The sequence below is a fragment of the Lichtheimia ornata genome (assembly GCF_029851405.1).
Source record: "Lichtheimia ornata isolate CBS 291.66 chromosome Unknown scaffold00084, whole genome shotgun sequence".
Classification (NCBI taxonomy): domain Eukaryota; kingdom Fungi; phylum Mucoromycota; class Mucoromycetes; order Mucorales; family Lichtheimiaceae; genus Lichtheimia; species Lichtheimia ornata.
Genome location: NW_026695404.1, coordinates 109094 through 130795, shown reverse-complemented (window position 1 = coordinate 130795; position 21702 = coordinate 109094). Strand labels below are relative to the sequence as shown.

Sequence of the window (21702 nt, the reverse complement as noted above, 5' to 3'; positions counted from 1 at the left end):
TTTCCAGTAACCAACAACAACGGGTCTTTGTGTATATGGAAAAGGCAAGTACAATGAAACAAACAATGAAAAGGGTGTTTATTGTGTGTGTGCGCTAATAAGGAATTGAATAGGTTTCTTTGGTCAGACAATGCAACTTGGGGCATCATCATCATCTCTTTGGGTTCAAGTCCCAGCCTGTATCAAGTGGTCGCTGCGTCGCTCTGCACTAGCCAAGTGTGCTGGAAAAGCTTCTTGGAACGCGTCCAGGGCTCTATAGGCCTGCGTTTGAGTTGAGGATGGGTCGTTGGAAGAGCATGGTCACCGTGTTGAGGTAAAAGGGGATTTGCAACAGCTTGTGAATGTGTTTAACCAACACGGTCTTCTCGTGATAGGCTCGTTCTTTCCCTTGAGGATTTCTTTTCATGAGGTGGGAAATGATTGGAAGGATTGGGGATCATTCTTTCTTTGGAGAGGATGGATGAGAACAACTATGAGCCTGGGCTCTACGTAAGTGATGTCCTTCCTTGCCATGGATCGAACTGGCCTTGCGTGATTCGTGCAGTGCCTTCTCAAGAACAAGGGATCGCCCGACGTTGCTCGTATGGTGGTGATTTGGTTTGTGAATTCCTTCGGATTTGCTTTCTTTCTTGGAGAGGATCACCTAACGGTATACCAAATCGTCATCATCCCCGGTATCAGATGGTCTAACTTGCCTGCTTTCTTATTTGTAGAGACGGCAATTACGATGATCACCACATTCACAACAATGACGATTACGATGATCACCCCATCTACAACAATGACAAGGATGACGACAACGAGGTTCAAAAGGAAGCCTGCAAGATCCCATTCTTTTCAACTTGTGTATTTTTGGATGTTTGGTGTGACGGATGAGATTGAGGACTTGTGACGAGTACGAGTAGGAATGATGACGGAGGACGACTACGAGGATGGTGGTGGCAATGTACAGTACATAGCAAGATAGCTAGATGAAATAAAGCATTGTTTATTTATTACACGCTTGTTGGAGGTTGCTAGCTTGTGGATTACATACTATTGCTTCGAAGATGGAATAATAAAGGCGGTCCGGTTATCGGTCATGCAAGAAGTACATGGCTTTTGTGATACAATGAGGAGGAGTGGGAAGTGGGATGAGCTTGAGAAGAGAAAAAGTGAAGAGATCCCTCCATTGAGTTTCAGCTACAGCTCAATCAACTTGGATTATTTTTGAAAGCGGAAACATGCACATGAAAGAGCATTGGCTGTATATAGCAGGTTTCTTTATTGAGAGATGAAATGGATTGACAAGTAAAATGGGGATAGAAATTTCAAATTGGGAAACTATGTTTGCACAAAAGCGTCTCCCTTACTGTGCGATGTTGATTCTTTGCTATGAGCCCAGCTAGTAACCGCTTTCGCCGTCGTCGTATTCGTTCTCAATGTACTTCGACTCATCCACGTCACAAATGGGTCGAGGGTGGTTATCGTTGCCTACAAAAGTATCCGCATTTGGTTTTAGCATATGGCTTTCAATTGCAATGTTTCTTGTATACTTTTGTATATTTTGCAGTGACCAACTTTATGGCAGTCTTTCAAAGGGGATTCGTTGCACTGGTATTGTAAATCTTCAAAGGTATACATATCAACGTATTGAACAGCCGAGACATTGCTGATAACACCAGCAGCGAGGACAGCGAGGACACTAAGAAAAGTAGACTTCATTTTGGATAAGACAATGAAATTTCGTAGTGCTCTACCCGGTGTCATTTTATATTCCTGTGATCGGCTGCTGTTAGTCTCAACATGGAAACATTGCTCATGCATGTAGATGCAAAAAACATCCTTCAAGGATAACGTACCACAGCCACAGCAAAATCGTATGTAGCTCCCACTATACATTAACCACATACTCCTCCGATAGACACCTTTGGGAATATAGCCGTTACTTGCACACCTACTTGATACCTGGGATTGTAAATCAGATGTCGCATGAAGCAGCATTGTTGTAGAAACGCTGTGGGTCTTTTAGCTGATGTAGGCGTTTTAACCCCTTATGCATAATTTGAAGTTGCTCCTAAGTGTTCATCGATTGATGCATATGAAAAGGATCCATGTTAATGCGTTGTGACCTAAGAAATGTAGCTGAGTATACGCAGTAACATCATGCAGGGGAGGACTACTCCCTGTGTCCATCTTTCACTAGATGCTCTACATTAAGCAGTGGCATGATGCCCCAAAACTTTCAAGAAGGTAACATTTGCATGGTTGTACATTTTTCGCTAGTAGCGAAGAAAACCTACGCTGTTGTCGCTGTATATCCACTGCCAATCCGTTGGTCCATCCTTGTCATTATTCCAATAACAGATGGTGCAAAGTAGATGTGTAATAAGCTGCTGTCATTGACAAACATAAACAAAGGGGTCCAATAACGCATGTGCCTGGTAAAGGATACAAGTGAAACGTATTCAATCAATCGACCAATAATCATTCTTGTGGCTCAAGGTGTAAAGAGGTGACTCTTTGGAATAGATGGCCATGCTAACATACAATAAAGGAGTGCATCGTATGCCCATCCACTTGATCGAGAGCCACTACCATCATTGTAAAGATCAAAAAAGAGCCCTTCCTTGTAAATCTTGCAAAACCGATGATGTACGTTGTACGTAAGATCCAATGTAACAAACATGTAGGGTGACAAGGGTGGTTTCTATGCAGGCCATTTCTATCATCTTATGCCATCATTGCCATCTTTTATTTAATCACACTTTTAGACTATAATTTGTACAATATCACATAGCTGGCCAAAGCATCTTCGTGTGCATGAGGAGGAGAAAATAGCGCTGCATGTTTTCTATGCTGGGTATATGTCAACCACACAGCCCTGTGCAACCTATCTTTTATGCATAATCCATAATGTTGGCGTACCTGTACTTTCTACATCTTCCACCGACGACATACGCGAAACGACGCAGCATGCTCGGCTTGCTTCCATTCGACCAGCTTTTCGACATCATCTCTCGGTTGCGACGCAATGACGTGTTGGAATGCATGTGTGTTTCGCGACAATGGCACCAAACAGTTCCTGATTATGCAAGCGAATGCTTCCGTCAAGTGAAACTCGATACAAAAAGAGACGATCTAGACTACAGCGGATTACTGGAACGGGTCGGTTGCTATGTCAACGTGGTTGTCTTCGAGAACTTCCCTGCTTGGAAAGGAAAAGCCTCCAAGGTTGCATCGCTTCTCCCAATCTTATGCCCCAACATCCACACACTACGTAAGTAAATGAGGACGTGGTTCTTTTGCATGTATGGGAATTGATCTTTGACTGCGCAGACCTTTATCACAGCTTCATTGATAAACGTTTTGGGACGTATTTGGGAAAGTATCTGACACAATTACCTCGGCTCATCCATTTGGCAATCACGCGTCCTGCTGGTGCACCATCCCCATCATCAAAATTCATTCGTGCTATTCTCGCTTATTCACCACGCTTGGTATCGATCAGCCTTACGCGGGATGCGCGTCCTGGAGCATTGCCACGTGATCTATCTTTGTTACATGCTCGGCTATCATTCTCTATCAACCTTCAGCATTTGGATATGGCTGATTTCTTCATTCACATTCATTCTCTCGAGCCAGTGTTGAGGAATTGCCCGAATCTAAGAAGCTTGGTAGCGTATATGGGAGCCCAAGATATACAACAGGAAATGGCAATTTTGGAACGATGGTGTCCAAGGATACGGCATCTTTATTTTCCATCAAGGCATGCCAAGGAGCCCATACACATAACACCAGCCTACTATGCCGAAGACGACAATGACGATGACGATGACGGTGTAACAACAGCCTCCAAAGCTATCTTGTTGCGAAATTTATGGATTCAATGTGAAATGGCGCAGCACTTTTTGGACCAAAAACAAATCAAGTATCTACATTTGGATTACTATTGTCTAGTTGGATACATTCCGGCACCACCTACTTCTGTTGATACCCTTATCAGAAAATAGCAGCACACTTGAATCGGTGGATTTGGAATTCGATACTGAGACCTTGCATACGTTCATCAAATCATTTGTATCCATGGGCAACCTGAAATCAGTTCGGCTTACTTTCAATTGTCTTGGTGCTGGATTCAGGGATTATCAAGCAGCCATTGCTATGTTGGAGGAATTGGGCAGAGTGGCATCATCACATGCAGGAATCAAGTCCGTTTCTCTCGCAGTTACTTTTACCAGCTTGAATTCAGCGCTCATGTCCGTTATGGCACAAATACCACATCTCAGGCAGATTGAGGTTTATACACCAGTGATAGATTCATCCCTTTTTGCTTTGCTTTGCAAACATGCATCGGATTTGGAAACAATGAAATTATGGGGGTGTCCTTTGAACCTGACCGAAGACATGTTTTTCTTATTGGCGAGGAAACGGTTGCATCACCTTCATTTCAGGTCATCATCCCTCCAACCGAGTACCATGAGTGGAAAGGGGTTAAGACATTTGATTGATCATTGTGAAGGTTCCTTGGATACAATGGCTATCATGGGCACTATACAACCGGATGATGGCGGTGACTGCATTGATTATGCACGTCGAATATTGGGATCACGCTTCAAACGTTCACGACATAGAAGACTCTGGAGATTCATATAGTAGTATTTCCCGCCGTATAATAATAAAATGACTATCTTAAATCACCCCAAAAAAAGGGATGTGAGTGTTATTATCGAATACGACCCTTTGTTCAAGATCACAATGGATCGATCAGACCCTTTTTCTTTCTTCCTTCTTTCCTTTATGACGACATTGGCTAGTGGCTATACTACTGCAACCTTGCATAAAGCTTTCTATAGTGCGATGCATATACTCACAGACGACGAGATCCCATTCATGAAGAAGGAGTGTCTTACATGGAAATTGAGAAATGATGGGCCAACGTAATGTCTTTGAGGTGGCGAGTTATATACATAGCGAGCCAAAACATGGAGTTTCTAGCACCATCCTTTATTCAAACCACGATTCCCCAATGCCAGGTGAGGCTTGACTGCTGATACGTGATATCAAAGGTGATCCATCATTTCTTGCTGTCTATCAAACACGCATACCGATATTATGAGTAGGTTGGCAACAATGGTAGGTCACCTTCTTGGTAATAAGAGGAATGTGCATTAGGCATACAAGTGATTGATTTCCTTGATTGATCTTATCAACTTGTGTGCATCGACAACATTACACGTAGGCTCTTAGACGTAATCCTGGTATATGCGCCCCATCACTTTATCAGCTCATGCATCAATTTATCAAAGCATTATCCCCAACAGACAAAAATAACCCACGCCCAGCATGCACAATAAAAGGATGTTGTCGCCGCCCATCATTCTACTACACGTCTCTTTCCTCTGTCATACTTTTTTGACTGCTTACAAGGTCCAACGTCCAAGGTTTGTGTGTTTCTTTCTTTCAACCTGTGAACAAGCGCTGATCTTTGTGGTCATTCATAGTGCTTTATTATTATCCTACTCTCATTGTCATTGTATGGCGATATTGCATCCTTATAATGAGGTAAAGCTTGATCATATTGTATTGCTTGATGAGCCATTACTCATACACGCTACCTTGTTACTTTCAATGTAGCTATCTCCCTGTATCCGAAAAAAGTTGGTTTCGGTGCCATGGTCTACGTCGGGTGCTAAAGTTGACATGGTACAAGTAGCAAGGTCCATTGAGTGGAAGACTCCTCAGTGCAGCTAATCAACGAAAGGCAAGCAACACAACAAAAATGTGAGGGTCAACGCTTATATTGTTTTGCGTATATTGCAGATACCATTTAATGGTGAACAGGATCCATCTTGCACGTGGTAACCATGGAGATTTCTGTGACAGTCTCAAGCGCCTTTTATGCTTCAAGGTTGGTGGGATCTTACCAACGCAAGTGGAAGATGTCATATTCAAGTACGGCTGCGCCCTCAATTACGAGCAGTAGGTATTGTCAATTTTGAACTTTACTCGTGGTACAATGGATCCCATCTGCTAAACAGCCAAAACAGTCAACAGACAACTTATATTGCAAGTACCACAACAAGGGGAACGTATTGCATATGCGGCCGGTTCAAGAGCGCTAACAAAAAGTACACCAAAAAGAGCTGTAACTACTTTACACAGCATACCCCTGCCCGTGCATTGGAACTCTACGAGCAATTAACACGAGGCCAACAAGAGCAGCCAGCTCTAGCAATTGAATATTTGGGTCATGCTTCCTTTCAAGTGCAACAGCAGCAAGGTGCGCGTTCTGTTGTACATCAGCAGCATGGTGCATTCCATGAGCAGCTCATTGCGCTATCAATGGATCATCCGCAGCCCTTTGCGCAGGTACAGCAGCTGCCATTTTCCCCTCAAGAACCGCAATGTGAGCCCAATGTACCTCATTTCCATGTGCATCCTTTTATGGACAATAAAGCACATCTTCAACAGCCATCCTTCTGCAAGTGGTGATATTCAAATGACGGGTATAAATACACAGCAGCCATCCTTTGGAGCTGATTGGGGTGATGATTCTCAAGTGGATCCTTTGATGGACGTGAATACACAGTAACAGCCATTGGGTATCTATTCACATCAAGTGCAAGCCTTTGATGATAAAATCGCAGTTGCAGCCATTGGATGTCTATCCACTCAAATGCAACCTTTCTTGGCTATGTACCAGCGCACAGCAGCAGCATCCATTGCTCAAGATAGCGATCATGGTAATGATTATAGTCAATTTGTTTTCGATTTTGGCCACCCACCTACTTCTCCACAATCTCAAATGGGCGCAGAATCAGATGATGAGAAGAATCAGCAGCGGCTTATTGACACAAGTTATATTGATTTACGTCCAAGGGGAAATGACAATGACAATAAACATACTTTCTATAAAAGTTGTGGTGGATAATAAGGATGGCTTGTCTTGGAGGATGCTAGCACGCATGTGATTACAATGAAATGATTTTTATTCCATCGTTCGCTCACTACTATAGCAGAGGGTCATATTTCATTATGTGTGAACAAGATTGGATTCATGTCATTGTCATCACGCAGCAGTAGGAGGTTCATTGTATTTGACCACAATCGGAATAGCGTTTGTCTCCCCGATAGCACTTTTCTTCTTCCTCCACCACCTCCTCCACTATGAGCAGCACACCAGAAAACTTGACTTCGGACGGCAAGGTCACCAAACGCATTATCAAGGAAGGTCTCGGTGCTGTTCCCAAAAGCAAGAGTCAAGTGAGTGGTAGGTAAATACAAAGGAACCCAAACGTGTGGGGACACGCAATGCTCAATGGCACGATGCATAGTCCATTACGACGCGTACCTGGTCAAGGGAAATACAAAGTTTGATTCTTCACGCGATCGCAAGGTGCCCTTTGAATTCAAGCTTGAAGGAGGTACGTCAATGGAACATACGTGATAGGGTAAAAGAGAGAGGCTAATATTGGGTTTGACAGGTCAAGTGATCAAAGCATGGGAGATCGCTGTTCCTACCATGAAAGTTGGAGAGGTTGCTGAAATCGTTTGCGACTATGAATATGGTATGTGTGCTTGTATGGTGGGAATGGGACGACATGTTCAACGTAGCAAATGGGCTATAGGCTATGGTGCAAAAGGAAGGAACCCATTGGTACCACCAAAAGCAAGCTTACGTTTTGAAGTCGAATTACTTGGCACATGGGAGGTAGGGTTGACATGATATGGGTTATCCTCAAAGTTATGCTAAATTGGGTGTGGACATAGCCTGCTGCTTCGGCAAAACAACGTTTGGAAATGGCAGCATCAAAGAAACAAGAAGGCAATGATCTGTTCAAAAAGGGGGATGTCGAACATGCATTACTCGCATACAAAAAGGTAAAAAGCGGATTGCAATCTTCAATGTTTGATTGACATGGTATCTAGGGGCGGGAATACATTATTGATCTATGGGATTGTGAACCTGAAGAGACTGTCCTTTGTCGAGAGCTGGTGATTGCCCTTCAATCCAACGTTGCAATGTGCTATTTGAAACTACGTCAATGGGACAACTCGATCGAAGTTTGTAAAAAGGTAAGAGTGGTGGAGAATGGATAATGGTTGACTTTGGACGTTTATTGATAATGTAATACCAGGTACTAGATCGTGATCCATGCAATGTCAAGGCTTGCTTCCGAATTGGCCAAGCATGTATAGAGACAGCGAGATACGAAGAAGGATTGGAATTTGTAAAACTTGGATTACAGGTACAGTGCAATGGAATCGAATGATAGAGAAAAGGCATGTTGATATTGTTATTGTAGGCACACCCTGAGGATACCAATCTCATAGCAATGGAGAAAGCGATCAACAAGAGGATCAATGATTACGATCGATCGTCCAAGGCAGTTTATCGAAAGATGTTTTCTTGAATAGCACAGCTTACTCCTCCTCCTCCTCCTTGTACTCAAATGAAAATAAATAGCATGTTGCAAAAGTAAATGCGGCGTCGATTCATGCAAGTGGTGATTGTTCGCTATCGTTCGTTACACGCAATCAAATTATTGGGCACTTCTGAGTTTGGGTATTCACCCGTCTCTCCTCTTTCTTCTACCCATGTTTCCACCACCCCAACTACTACTACGACGTGCTTCCTTGCCAACAGCTCGACGCGTAGCAGCAACAGCAACACGACAAGTGCGATTCTTTACCAACCCACACGGCTACGATGCACTTGTTTTGGGAGCATACAACAATCTCAACTTAACAGCAACTCAAGGCATTTCCGACTCAACGCGTAATCAGATACTCGAGCAGTTGTCCTCTTCCAATTTGACAAAGAAAGACGATGTCCGTTTATTGTACAATGTTGGAGGCATAAAACAATTGGCAGTGGTGTCTTTGGGAGAGAAGCCTGAAAGCAACATGAGTCAAGACGTTGCCCTTGAAACAGCACGCCGTTCAGTAAGTGGAAGGGTGGGCGATGATGTCAATGATGATGTATACTTATTAAACGCAGTAGACAGCGATTGGTATTCAAGCCTTGAAGAAGCATTATTCGGAAGGAGATAATCAACACATTGGCGTGGACGTCTCCATTCATGCACATGGAGCAGCAGAAGGCGCCGTACTAGCCCAGTATGCATTCGACAAGCTGAAGACCAAACAGGGACCAAATCTACGTGTCGGGCCTTTTGGACAATCCACAGATTCATCCAATCTTTCGTGGGAAACTGGATTGGTGTATGGCAATTCGCAAAATTTGGCACGACGTCTCATGGCAGCACCAGCCAATTTGATGACACCAAAGACATTCGCAGAGGAAATGGCTTATCTCTTGGCAGGTCTGGAGAACGTCGAGGTGATGGTACATGATCATGATTGGGCAGTGCGACAAAAGATGAATGCTTTCTTATCAGTGGCTCAAGGAAGGTATGTTTTATGATACGCATCTTTGCAGCAAGGGATATCGATTGATCACATGCATCATTGCTTATTAGTCAAGAGCCATTACGTTTCCTCGAGATTCATTACAATGGTGGTGATGGACCGCTTTATGGATTGGTTGGCAAAGGTATGGGTATGAAAGGGACACAATGATTGGGTAACATATGATGATTGACATTGGTGGTGATTTATGATGTAGGTATTACATTTGATTCGTGAGTAGATCGACACCTTCTTGTTGACATTAGTTGACAGCTCATTAACTATATTCGGGTTGTGTAGCGGCGGCATTTCTCTCAAGCCCTCCAATAACATGGCGTTGATGAAAGGCGATATGGGTGGGGCGGCTACAGTTGCTGCAGGTAAGTAGTACAAAGGAGAGACAACTTTGATCGTGCCACCACCTAAAATATCATGAAACGTTAGCTCTTTATGGTATTTGCAAGTTACAGTTGCCTGTGAACGTGGTCGCAATGATTCCTTTGTGCGAGAACATGCCATCTGGAAAGGCAACCAAGCCGGGCGACGTTGTTCGAGCCATGAATGGGAAATCGATTGAGATCATCAATACAGATGCAGAAGGAAGATTGATCCTGGTAAGGCGTAGCACATTTTGCTTACTTTGGCTGGTGGGGGCTATGGATGGATGAATGGCTGATAGTTGAGTTGCCTTTATTATCTTGCAGGCCGATGCACTTTATTATCTCAGCTCAACGTACGCGCCAAAGACGATTATCGACGTGGCGACCCTTACTGGAGCCATGGATGTTGCCCTTGGACAGGCATTTGCAGGCGTGTTTACCAATTCCGATGAATTATGGACAAGACTAGAGACGGCAGGAAAGACTACGGCGGATCCTTTTTGGCGTATGCCATTGCATGATGATTATCTCAAAGGAATGAAAGAGTCTTTGGTGGCGGATCTCGTTAATTCAGCTGGACGATCAGGTGGATCTTGTAGTGCTGCTGCCTTTTTGAAAGAGTTTGTGGCTGGACAACCAGAGATACAATGGGCTCATATCGACATTGCTGGTGTGATGGAATCATCGGCAACGGAAGGATATCATATCAAAGGAATGAGTGGTAAGTTAAAAGAGTAGACAATGTGTGCTTTTTATTTACACTAAAACAATGTGATTCAGGTCGACCCACACGTTCTTTGCTTGATTATTTGCGCTGTGCTGAATAAAAGTGTGCTATCTTTTTTGGAACTCAGTATGAAAAAGAGGAACGCGATGATCTTTGTTGTTGGTGAACTCTCTTTCTGATACCCCTCGCACGCTCATGTCACCTACATTTGATATTGCAAGATACCCAACTATTGAAACTATACGCCTATTAGCCTCCTTGTTGGAACGCATGTGTGTAGCCAATGATCAGCTATCTCGAGTCGTCTCTACCAGTCGCAACAGCAAAGACCTTGGTCGTCGGGCTTCTTCTGCCTCTCTCGTCGCCGCTTCTTCACAAGCAGATGCCACTCCTCTAACCGACATTACGCATTGCACTCGCTTCCATGCTCGCACTCTTCCCAACATTGACATTTTTTCCTACTTGTCTCGCATCTTGAAGTATTGTCCTTGTTCCAATGAATGCTTCCTCAGCTTGTTGGTGTACTTTGACCGCATGTCCAAGAACTCCTTGTCGCGTACAGGCAGACCTTTCACCATTGACTCATACAACATCCATCGACTCCTTATTACCGGTATCATGGTATCGAGCAAATTCTTCAGCGATGTCTACTATACCAACACGAGATATGCAAAGGTAGGATCATGTCGTACAACCAGGGTGTGTGTGTGTGTGTGCGTATGTGTGGATTGTGCAGCAGGTGGTGGATTGATGACATGATAAATTACTCTTTAGGTTGGCGGACTATCAGTGGGTGAACTTAACAACCTCGAATTGGAGTTCCTTGCATTGAACGACTTTAACTTGTCCGTACCGATCAGTGAACTACAGCGATATGGAGATCAATTGATCAAAGTCGGCTTTATGGAACAAGAAATGCTCAAGAGTCTCATGTACGAGAAGCCTTCATCTTACAACAACAACAATCCTGGGGCAGTGCGACATGCTCGTTCCACCTCTTTGGGCTCATCCACTGCCATGCGTCATCATTCGGATAACACTATTGATCGGCTTTGCGACATGACAACTGGTTTAACTATGGATGATCATCGTCGTGCCATTTTCGATTCGTTGCCACAGCAACCACCACAACAACAACAACAGCAACCTGGATACACAGCCTATACAAGTCAACAACCTTTGCTTACAAAGATGTCATCAAATGGAAGCTTACGATCAGGAGGAGTTCGAAGAATGACGAGCTTGGGAAATATGAATATGCATTATCCTCAATCACCACATGCTGGATACAACACTCCCATGTCCAACCATGATAGCCCTATCGCATTAGCTGGAGACGATGATGATTATCGCCGCACAAATCAATACACGACATCCTCGTCAGCTATATTTCAACGTGGTGCATCACCTGATAGACGGCAACAACGACATAGTATGGTGGTTGGTGATGTGTGGCGTCAATCGACTTGTTCACCTCCTCCACAACAATACGTACGACAACGCCATGGTAGCATGGGATTGGTTGCAGGTCGAAGCAATAGTCCTGATACGTCCATTTGGCAACCGTTGCCAGCGCAACACAATCAGCATCGTTTACCACGTCATTCACGTTCAAGCATCAACCTTTATCAGCAAGCGAACTTTCGAAAGTCAACACCACCAGGTCTTGTTGATCCCACTGCTGCTGCTGCTGCCATGTCATATGGATCTTATTATTCGTACAATGCTCATCCGCATCCACTTGGTATTCCTACACCTCCACCTTCTTCATCACCGATTCACCATCATACCAAGCAACAGCAGCAACAACAACAACAGACGACTTGCCCATATCAATCCGTGTCATCATCATCACCATCCTCCTCCTCCTCGTACTCTGCAGCGGGTCATTTCCCATCACAATCTTCCATGTATTTATAATTTATGCGGTTGTGATGTATCCTGTTTCACCTTTATCTACCCATACGCGATACCATCCCCTCTATATTATAGCCCTCTCGCTCTCTCTATTGTTATATTATTGTTTGTGTGTATATAGTTAAACTTTATCATTTTCCACATATATTGATTTCTGGATTCACATGACTGGTGCTGCATGCAAATAGCAGTTATATCTCGCATCACCTTGATGGATGAAACACTCTATGCACAAAACGAGCTATGCCACGAAAAAGAGACGAACGTGCGTGTGAGATAATATCACGGTAAAAGTTACACACGTAAAAAGACAGCCGACACCCCTGCCGGCTGCATACAAAAGAGGCAAAGGTGCCATACTCCGATCCATATATAATCCCACCTGTTGCACCTTCTTTTCTCTTTCACTGCTTTCTTTATTTACTATTGAAAACAAAAAAAAATGTCTGCTGCTGTTCGCGCTTTCTCTTCAATCAAGGTACTTTGAACACTCTTCCAATCATCTACCCTCATGGACATGATCCACTCTTGCCATATCCCTTCCATCCTCCGCTTTTATGCAGCTCTTGTATGTACACTATCCGCTCATCATCATGCTATTTATGCAACAATAGGGTGCTGCCACTACCCATCGTGTCGCCTTCAATAAGGTTGCTTCTCGTGCATATGCTTCACAAGCCAAGGTAAATGAATCAATCTTTTCTTTTTCTATCCACAAAAGCAACGACAGCTTTGTTGACACAACATCGCGTATGCATGTTGATCCAAATAGAGTCTCAAGGAGAGATTTGCCGAGTTGATTCCAGAAAAGCAAGCTGAAGTCAAGGAATTCCGTAAAGCCTATGGAAACAAGGCACTTGGAGAAGTGACGGTTGACCAAGCTTATGGTGGTATGCGTGGTATCAAGGGTCTTATTTGGGAAGGCTCTGTCTTGGATCCTGAAGAAGGCATCCGTTTCCGTGGATTGACCATTCCAGAATGCCAACAAAAGTTGCCAAAGGCACATGAGGGTGGTGAACCATTACCAGAAGGTCTTTATTGGTTGTTGTTGACAGGCGAAGTACCCACTGCTGAACAAGTCAAGGGTGTATCAGCCGAATGGGCGGCACGTTCAGCTATCCCCAGCTTTGTTGAAGAGCTCATTGATCGATGCCCCAAGACACTCCACCCCATGTCCCAATTTTCTTTGGCCGTGAATGCCTTACAACATGAATCACACTTTGCCAAGGCGTATGCTGAAGGTATCCACAAGTCCACCTATTGGGACCCTATCTTTGAAGACACCATGGATCTTATTGCCAAGCTGCCCAATATCGCTGGTCGTATCTATCGCAATGTTTACAAGGACGGCAAAGTAGCTTCCATTGATATGGATAAGGATTACTCATACAACCTTGCCAAGGTGTTGGGTTTCAGTGACAACAACGAATTTGTTGACTTGATGCGATTGTACCTTACGATTCACTCGGACCATGAAGGTGGCAACGTTTCAGCTCATACGTAAGTGGCAGTTTTTGGGGCGGTTGAGAAAGGAAATTACGGGTGGGGTGGGTGTTGGGTTCTTTGTGTTGCCATTGTTGTTGACGCTTGCATCTTTGTATATAGCACACATTTGGTAGGTTCAGCTCTATCCGATCCCTATCTATCACTTGCTGCCGGCCTTAATGGCCTTGCTGGTCCACTCCATGGTTTAGCCAATCAAGAAGTGTTACGTTGGACCCTCAAGCTCAAGGATACCATTGGTATTGACGCTAGTGATGAGCAAATTACAAAGTACTTGTGGGACACCCTTAACAGCGGCCAAGTCGTTCCTGGTTATGGTCATGCTGTTTTACGCAAAACGGATCCTCGTTACACTGCTCAACGTGAATTTGCGCTCAAGCATCTCCCCGACGATCCACTCTTTGGTCTCGTATCCAAGTTGTATCACATCATCGTAAGTACATTGTTGTTGTTGGATGAAGGATTGGGAAAATATGGGAAGTGATTGATTCACCCTATTATTTCTTCTTCTTCAGCCTGGTGTCCTTACTGAACATGGCAAGACCAAGAACCCTTGGCCCAATGTTGATGCCCACTCGGGTGTGCTTTTGCAATACTATGGCCTCGTTGAGCAAGACTTTTACACTGTATTGTTTGGCGTTAGCAGAGGAATTGGCGTTTTGGCTCAACTTTGCTGGGACAGAGCACTTGGAATGCCCTTGGAACGTCCAAAGTCATACAGCACTGCCTATCTCAAGAAAATGTTTGGTGCCAATTAAGCAAGTGGATGACCATGGTTTAGCGTTATCTATCTCATTTTCGCACTAGACATTTCCCCACACACGTCAAAAAGCTGTACATTTCCAAAGATTATCAATAAAAGTGATCCGTGTGTCACCTCTCGCAATCTCATTGTTACACCATTTTGTAAGACCATGTGGCTGATAACCAGCAATATACGCGCTATAGCTTTCTCAGGGCCCATAGCTCTCTCGCATCTATGGTATACTTAGCGTAAATAGCTTTTGCCACAGACGGTCAATACTATGATCGATCCTTTGGATGATTCCTTTGTTCGATTAAAAGAGATCTCCCACAAAAAAAAAGCGTTTTGATGTGAAACCATTATAGCCGATCGACGTCATGTATGAGAGTAAGGCACAAAATACCACCTTGTCAAAAAGTTTCTCTTTCTGGATGAGTTGCTAAAATGATGCAGAATGATCTTATCGAAAGCTAGTGACAAAGGCTTATGGATCAGGTGACAAGTATGGAAGTGGCACCTCGGGAACACACATCCTGCAACATCCCGTGTGGTACGAAAATGGTATTCCGCACCCGTGGTATTTTTCGCTTCCTCTACCCACATCATCTTTTCTATCTCCCTATCACCTTGCTTTTTGGAAAAAATATCGGCTGCATACAGTTATTTCATTACCATTTGAGCCATTTGCTCGTAAGACAACATGGACTTTCTCTATCTCTTATCTTTTACCTCAAGGAGCAAGGTCCTCTGAGCTGATTTCCTTTAGGAGAACGCGTCGTCGTCGGTCAATCAATCGAAGCGTAGTATAATACGTCAATAGCAATGTCGCTTGCATCATAAGAAAATGAACAACGTACGTTGCTATCGCCTTAATGTGTGTATTACTTGACTTGATGATTGCTATTTTACCCACACTAGCACACATTCATTATCCACAGCAGCTGCTATTCACACCAAAAACGGATCCAGCCATCTGCTCAATGCTTTGATCCAATAGCATCACGTGATGACTAGAAGCTTGGGTGAGTGTGCTGCATTGTAGGTTGCACACGTTCTCACACACGGCACTTGAGCTTACCCAATACCAGGATCAATCACCTTACATGTATGACAAGCATAAACAATGGAGCTGTCAACCATTTTAACTCACGCAGAGCAGCATTGTTCACACAAAAAGAACATTCAAATAAAGAACAATGAACGTCAACCATCACCCTTTATGGATAAAGAAACGGGTGGGACCCTTTATCAACAATGGAGTCCATGTCAAAAATGGAGCCACCTTGATCCGGTGAAGCCATAGCCTTTTGCATTGTGTTCATCATTAAGCTATGGGAGGCCATTGTGTACGTATGTATCAGGCAGCACCAAGTTGCATACTCTGATGTCATTGCTAGTCATCATTGAGCATACATGTAATCGAAAGCAGCAAGCCAACTCGGCATTCTTCAAGTTTCACCGTGAACCCTCCTCCTTTATTTACATGATGAGATTCATTGTTATGGTTTACGTAAAATGATAATGCTGCACGCCATCACGCGTGATGAAAATTTACATATTTGGTACGCAGCGCCCTTCACCTTCTTTGCCCTTTTCTTCCCCACTTTTAAAATCACTTTCTATTCCACGATGCCTGAAAAGAATACGAACATGAATCTTCTTATGGAATTTCTTCAAGACAATGGTGTCATTTGGGACAAGGAACTTGTTGAAGTATTGCCAGCATGCATGAATCCAGACCTTTCAGACACGACCTATGCCTGTTATGCCATCAAGGATTGCAAAGAGGGAGACGTCAGTGAGTAAACCTACATGCAATACAAAAGTTGACATGGATGGACTTACTTTGAATGCATGCATGTATTATAGTTGCATGGATCCCAAGATCATCACTTCTTTCGTCGAAAACAACGGCGATTGCTGATATGATCATGGAAGAGGGCCTTGCTTCAACTCTACGACCTGAGTGCTCTCTTGCTCTTGCTTTAATGTACGAGCTTCTGGCGGATGATGAATCACCTTGGAAAGGATACTTGCAATCTTTGCCGACCAACATTATGACACCAACGACATGGAATGCAAAAGACAAAGACTTGCTACGTGGGACTGAAGTAGAAAATACAAACAAAGCTTGCACGGTAAGAGGATGGTCTCCTTTATGAAGAAGCCAATGATGAGCTAACTTTATAGGCAAGATACACGTTTGGGATGACTACCAAAAGATCCAGCGTCGCTTTCCTTCTTATTCCTATAGCAAGTACTGGACCAATGTCATTCTTGTACGCTCCCATATGCTTCGCGTCGACGATTATCATCACCTTGCAATGGTGCCATTTATGAATTTGCTGATGAAGCATGATGATGATCATCACAAGGGTCAAGCTCGTTTGGACGTGAGTGATGGTGCTGGCGTGTGTCAAAGCTGTGGCAAGAACCAAATTGGAAATTGTCCCTCTTGTTCGGTTCCTTACGTGAAGAGCGGTGGTGATCAACAACAACTACACCTTGATGATTTGGAAGCCCTTGAAGAAGCAGGCGTCAACTTTTACAACCAGCATACATCAAAGGATCAAGACATCTATTATCGTGTGGTGCTTACTCGTGGCGTGAAAAAAGGCGACATGATTCGATATGATTATGGACCCTATTCATCGGCTGAAATGCTTACTCGCTTTGGCTTTTGCTACACCGACAATGATCTTGAGCATGAAAAGTTTTCCGTGTCGAGAGAAATGATCTTCGCTGTATGTGTGGACACCGTACGAGATGTCATGCGTGGAAAGCAGAGAATGACTACAGTGGCGACGAAGCGAGCGAGTGATCATGTGCGTGAAAGATTTCGATTCTATTGCAGCAAGATCCAGTATTTGAGCCTTGCATTTACCAGCAACTACAGCATCCTTGCATCCATTTTCGGCACCAACAGCTACATCCTTCCAGCAATCCATGATCGCTATACAGCAATAAATGGGTGTTATCCCGATGATCTTCTTGTGTTGCTCCACATTGTATTTGCAAACGATGCCTTGTTCAACAGCTATCAAGCGAACATCTTTGTGGCGGTTGGGGATATGCGAAAATATCTGGGATTGATTCATGGGCAAGAAGAAGGCCATCATGCTATCAATGGAAAACGGGTGCGACCTGATCCTCAAGTTGAGCATTTGCAACGTTTGGTATTTACTGCCTGCCATCGACTTTCCTCACGCCGACGTGCCTGTTATGACGAACCAGGAGCCTACTTACCCATCCCACCTGAAATGGATGCATATCGACGTGACCACGAGGTATGTTTTATGGTGGATTTTATTATATGAAAGAAGTGAAATTGACTTTTTGTATCATGGCTATAGCAATTGGAACGAGAAGAATACTATGCTCTTACATGCCGTATCAATGAGAAGCGTATCATCCAGAAATCCATGGAGCATTATCGTCACCTGATCGATGTGTGCCTTGAGGATGAGGATGCATTGAACTATAGCAACAAGAAATACCGATCGAATTAGGAGGAAACGATAAGAAGATGTTGATGAAATAAAGGCGTACATAGCTTCATTTGAGCCAAAAAGGATGCTTCTGAGTGTGTGCCTGGTGGTATGCAGCACCTGAGTTTTAATGGGCGAACGCTGATTGCTGTCGCACGTCACCTTAAACGCGCGTACTGGTCCGTTGTGTGCTTCTTGCCTCTCCCTCTTCTTTTTGAATACCAGTTGACACTACCAAACGCGCGCCATGGTATGGGATGTTTATTCTTTTGCAGCAAATGACGATCTCCTAGCAACAAACAACAGTCTCCATTGACACCTACCGCTATTGTGTTTCTAGTTTCGAAATCAATACGACAATGACGTTTCGACCTGGTCACCACAAGGCCGCATCCATCAAGTTGAGTATGCTGTTGAAGCTGTCAAGCAAGGTTCAGCTGCTATTGGCTTGAGGAGTAACGAATACGCTATCTTGTTGGGTCTCAAGGTGAGCAAACAACAGCATCCATTGTTTGGGACATCATCACTCAATGCATATGTATAATGGATATTAGCGTTCATCGGGTGATTTGGCATCGTACCAGAAAAAGTTAATCAAGGTGGATGATCATATGGGTATTGCTATTGCTGGTTTGACATCAGACGCTCGTGTCTTAAGGTAAGGTATATCAACACGCTACAAGAAGGGTTGATGATTGATGATCCGACTACAGCAATTTCATGCGTACCGAAGCAATGCGTTCCAAGATGTTGTACGATCGACCCCTTCCTGTTCAAAGAATCGTTACTACCATTGCAGACAGTGAGTGACAAAACGATGCACATGCATGAATGGCTTGGCTTGAAAAGCTAACAATGATACACGTCATCAGAGGCTCAAATCAATACACAGCAATATGGCCGTCGACCTTATGGTGTGGGATTATTGGTTGCTGGTTACGATGTAAGATTACGATGGATTACGGATATACGAAATCGGATTGATATCTTACGATGTTGTTGTTGTATAGGAAACGGGTCCACACTTGTTTGAGGCATCTCCTTCCGGTACTTGCTTTGAATACTTTGCCATGTCGATTGGTGCTCGTTCTCAATCTGCCAAGACCTATCTCGAAAAGAGCTATGAGCAATTTGCTGAAGGTAAGCAAGGAGGGTGATCATGGATGGTGAGTGGCGATTGACATTTCGTTTTATAGCTTCTTTGGAAGAACTTGTGCGACACGGCTTGTTGGCATTGCGTGATACTTTGCAACAGGATAAAGAACTCAACATTCACAACACTTCACTCGCTATTGTTGGCAAGGACAAGAAATTCCAAATCATCGAAGGAGAGGATCTGCAGCCATATCTTGAAATGTTGGGTGACGAATCGGCAAGATCTCGACGCAGTGGTACCACAGCAGCACAGCAATCGACTACTACTACTACTACAGAAAACAGTGATGTTGCACCTATGGATACTGATGCATGATTGCAATAAATCCACAACCACATACCAATCATTTGTACGACTTGCATTCAAAAGGATCTTTATTTCTTCTTGTCATTTCAAGGGCCCACGTGATTCTTTAAGAGGAAGGTTGGGATTAGTGGTAATGGGGTCTCTTTAAGCTGGATATAGGTGGTTGTGGGATGCTCTTGGGTGTTGGCTTACATTATCAACAATCGAGTTGCGAATCTCGCTGAATAAAGTGGCACATTGCGTGTATGTGGGTTGGATTTGATTGATGTTTGCTGTGACGATAATGGACGTATGGATGATGGAATAAGAGTGGTCAGTGTTAGCTGTCACGCATGATTGCGATGTATGCTGCATGCATTGAAAGGTAACACGATCTTTTTATTTCCCACATGCTCATTGCATGAAAAGTACGATCTCTTTCTCTTTTAAAGATGCTGACTCCACCTCGTCTATTAACCTTGATCCAAAGCTATCCTTCGACAGTGACCAATTTATTCAATGGGACACCAACACTTGCCTTGCACGCTTGCCGTTGGGTGATTGGGGCAACGTAACTGCTTTATCACTCAACATCATTGAACGCTACCCTGCTCTCTGCGACTCTGATGATGCCTATCAATTATTGAGTGAAGCTCTCTTACAGTATCCAAAAAAAGTGATCAAGAAGCTCTCCGATCATACGGCAAGGCTGTAAACACGTACTTGAACACTGAAGCGGTCAAGAGATATTTCAAGGCCGTTTTCGTTCTCAAATGGAATGCTGTTCATCTTCAAGAAGCGGTTGATGAGCAGATGAAGATCGATGATTTGAAGGCGACTTTGTTGATGACACTAAAAATCAGCCAAAAGTTTGACAATGAGCTGCGCAAACTCCAATAGTTATACCCCCTCCCCCATATGCATTTATACATAATATCACTTGCTCTGATCCAATAAAAGGAAGACATAAATTGACAACAAAAGTATTGTTTTTTTTATTCTTGTCACGCACGATTAGACAACATGTTTAAGCACGGGCGAGGCGGGCGTTGCGAGCCAATTGACGAGCGTTAAGACGAGCAACCTTCTTGCCAGCGGCGGCAGGAACAGACTCTTCCTTCTCGGTGAGGATGACTTCAATGTGGGAAGGAGAGCTCATGAAGGGGTTGCTTTAAAAAGAAAAAAGACACATTAGATCACACATGTCATAGCAACCTTGTCACCCTCTCAACAACTTACATTCTACCATGAGCACGGTAAGTGCGACGACGGTGCTTGGGGGCTTGGTTGACGATGATGCTGGAAATGTAAAGTTCCTCAACGTTCAAACCCTTAGCTTCGGCGTTGGATTCAGCGTTCTTGAGCAAGTCAGTGACGAACTTGATAGACTTGACGGGCCAGCGACCTTGGGTAGTCTTGAATTGCTTGACTTGGGAAGTACGACCAACACCACCGTTGAAGTGACGGAAAGGAATAGCTTCCTTGTGCTCGTTGACGTTCTTCAAGTAAGAGTAAGCCTTGCTCAACTTCAAGCCCTGGATAGCAGCGGCAACTTCGTGGGTGTTCTTGAACTATAGTAGTAAAAACCTGTCAGCCTATACATGGATACCTTTGGAATGTGTGCTTTTCTCGATACTTGCGTGAACACGAAGGTAAGAACCACGGGACTTGGCAGCTATATCGAATAATACAAATGTCAGATGCATTGGGCCCTGTAGAATAGATCATTGAACGTACCCTTGGATTCGTTGGAGGGAGTGGCAGCGTATCTCACCATGATGCCTATAATCAATAATCCATTCATCAATTCATCCATCGCTTTCATCCATTCATCCTTTCATCCATTCATCCTTTCATCCATTCATCCATTCATTCATCCCATCATGTTGATCATTGTTCCCATGTTGCTTACCTCGGTCGTATACGCGATTAGAGAGAGGGAGTACTAACAATTGCCCAACCTGCTGATTACCTAGTGCTCCCCCGTTCCCCTCCCCCCGAATATCCAACCAATCACGTGTCATCAAAATATCCCGCCACCACCACCACTACTACTCTTCTTGAAATAGAACTCGAGCTGTGTGTGTGTGTGTGTACTCAAAAACATG

At 43.9% G+C, this 21702-nt stretch overlaps 10 protein-coding genes across 10 annotated transcripts; 9 read left to right on the top strand and 1 right to left on the bottom strand.

The window, feature by feature from the left end:
- Positions 1-2955: 2955 nt before the first annotated feature.
- O0I10_011226 (uncharacterized protein) lies at positions 2956-3992 on the top strand (the record flags this gene model as incomplete). Its single annotated transcript, XM_058491196.1, has 2 exons — positions 2956-3259; positions 3319-3992. 2 exons carry the CDS (start codon positions 2956-2958, stop codon positions 3990-3992), a joined length of 978 nt encoding a protein of 325 aa, XP_058338091.1.
- A 73-nt stretch (positions 3993-4065) lies between these two features.
- O0I10_011225 (uncharacterized protein) lies at positions 4066-4635 on the top strand (the record flags this gene model as incomplete). Its single annotated transcript, XM_058491195.1, has 1 exon — positions 4066-4635. One exon carries the CDS (start codon positions 4066-4068, stop codon positions 4633-4635), a length of 570 nt encoding a protein of 189 aa, XP_058338090.1.
- A 329-nt stretch (positions 4636-4964) lies between these two features.
- O0I10_011224 (uncharacterized protein) lies at positions 4965-6574 on the top strand (the record flags this gene model as incomplete). The annotated part of the gene is made up of 3 exons (XM_058491194.1): positions 4965-5015; positions 5866-6351; positions 6440-6574. The coding sequence occupies 3 exons, from the start codon at positions 4965-4967 to the stop codon at positions 6572-6574; spliced, it is 672 nt and encodes a 223-aa protein (XP_058338089.1).
- A 575-nt stretch (positions 6575-7149) lies between these two features.
- On the top strand, positions 7150-8396 carry O0I10_011223 (uncharacterized protein; the record flags this gene model as incomplete). The annotated part of the gene is made up of 8 exons (XM_058491193.1): positions 7150-7252; positions 7317-7406; positions 7467-7550; positions 7611-7693; positions 7753-7863; positions 7912-8058; positions 8121-8231; positions 8289-8396. The coding sequence occupies 8 exons, from the start codon at positions 7150-7152 to the stop codon at positions 8394-8396; spliced, it is 837 nt and encodes a 278-aa protein (XP_058338088.1).
- A 184-nt stretch (positions 8397-8580) lies between these two features.
- Positions 8581-10600, top strand: O0I10_011222 (uncharacterized protein; the record flags this gene model as incomplete). Its single annotated transcript, XM_058491192.1, has 8 exons — positions 8581-8928; positions 8987-9396; positions 9465-9538; positions 9611-9626; positions 9694-9773; positions 9838-10007; positions 10098-10494; positions 10554-10600. The coding sequence occupies 8 exons, from the start codon at positions 8581-8583 to the stop codon at positions 10598-10600; spliced, it is 1542 nt and encodes a 513-aa protein (XP_058338087.1).
- A 95-nt stretch (positions 10601-10695) lies between these two features.
- O0I10_011221 (uncharacterized protein) lies at positions 10696-12420 on the top strand (the record flags this gene model as incomplete). The annotated part of the gene is made up of 2 exons (XM_058491191.1): positions 10696-11175; positions 11275-12420. The coding sequence occupies 2 exons, from the start codon at positions 10696-10698 to the stop codon at positions 12418-12420; spliced, it is 1626 nt and encodes a 541-aa protein (XP_058338086.1).
- A 439-nt stretch (positions 12421-12859) lies between these two features.
- On the top strand, positions 12860-14678 carry O0I10_011220 (citrate synthase, mitochondrial; the record flags this gene model as incomplete). The annotated part of the gene is made up of 5 exons (XM_058491190.1): positions 12860-12895; positions 13032-13100; positions 13190-13917; positions 14023-14353; positions 14436-14678. 5 exons carry the CDS (start codon positions 12860-12862, stop codon positions 14676-14678), a joined length of 1407 nt encoding a protein of 468 aa, XP_058338085.1.
- Positions 14679-16294: 1616 nt separating this feature from the next.
- O0I10_011219 (uncharacterized protein) lies at positions 16295-18174 on the top strand (the record flags this gene model as incomplete). The annotated part of the gene is made up of 4 exons (XM_058491189.1): positions 16295-16463; positions 16535-16803; positions 16861-17952; positions 18019-18174. The coding sequence occupies 4 exons, from the start codon at positions 16295-16297 to the stop codon at positions 18172-18174; spliced, it is 1686 nt and encodes a 561-aa protein (XP_058338084.1).
- A 226-nt stretch (positions 18175-18400) lies between these two features.
- Positions 18401-19624, top strand: O0I10_011218 (uncharacterized protein; the record flags this gene model as incomplete). The annotated part of the gene is made up of 7 exons (XM_058491188.1): positions 18401-18403; positions 18494-18640; positions 18708-18811; positions 18867-18955; positions 19026-19096; positions 19164-19293; positions 19350-19624. 7 exons carry the CDS (start codon positions 18401-18403, stop codon positions 19622-19624), a joined length of 819 nt encoding a protein of 272 aa, XP_058338083.1.
- Positions 19625-20621: 997 nt separating this feature from the next.
- Positions 20622-21371, bottom strand: O0I10_011217 (ribosomal protein L22; the record flags this gene model as incomplete). The annotated part of the gene is made up of 4 exons (XM_058491187.1): positions 20622-20763; positions 20834-21165; positions 21235-21269; positions 21332-21371. 4 exons carry the CDS (start codon positions 21369-21371, stop codon positions 20622-20624), a joined length of 549 nt encoding a protein of 182 aa, XP_058338082.1.
- Positions 21372-21702: the final 331 nt, after the last annotated feature.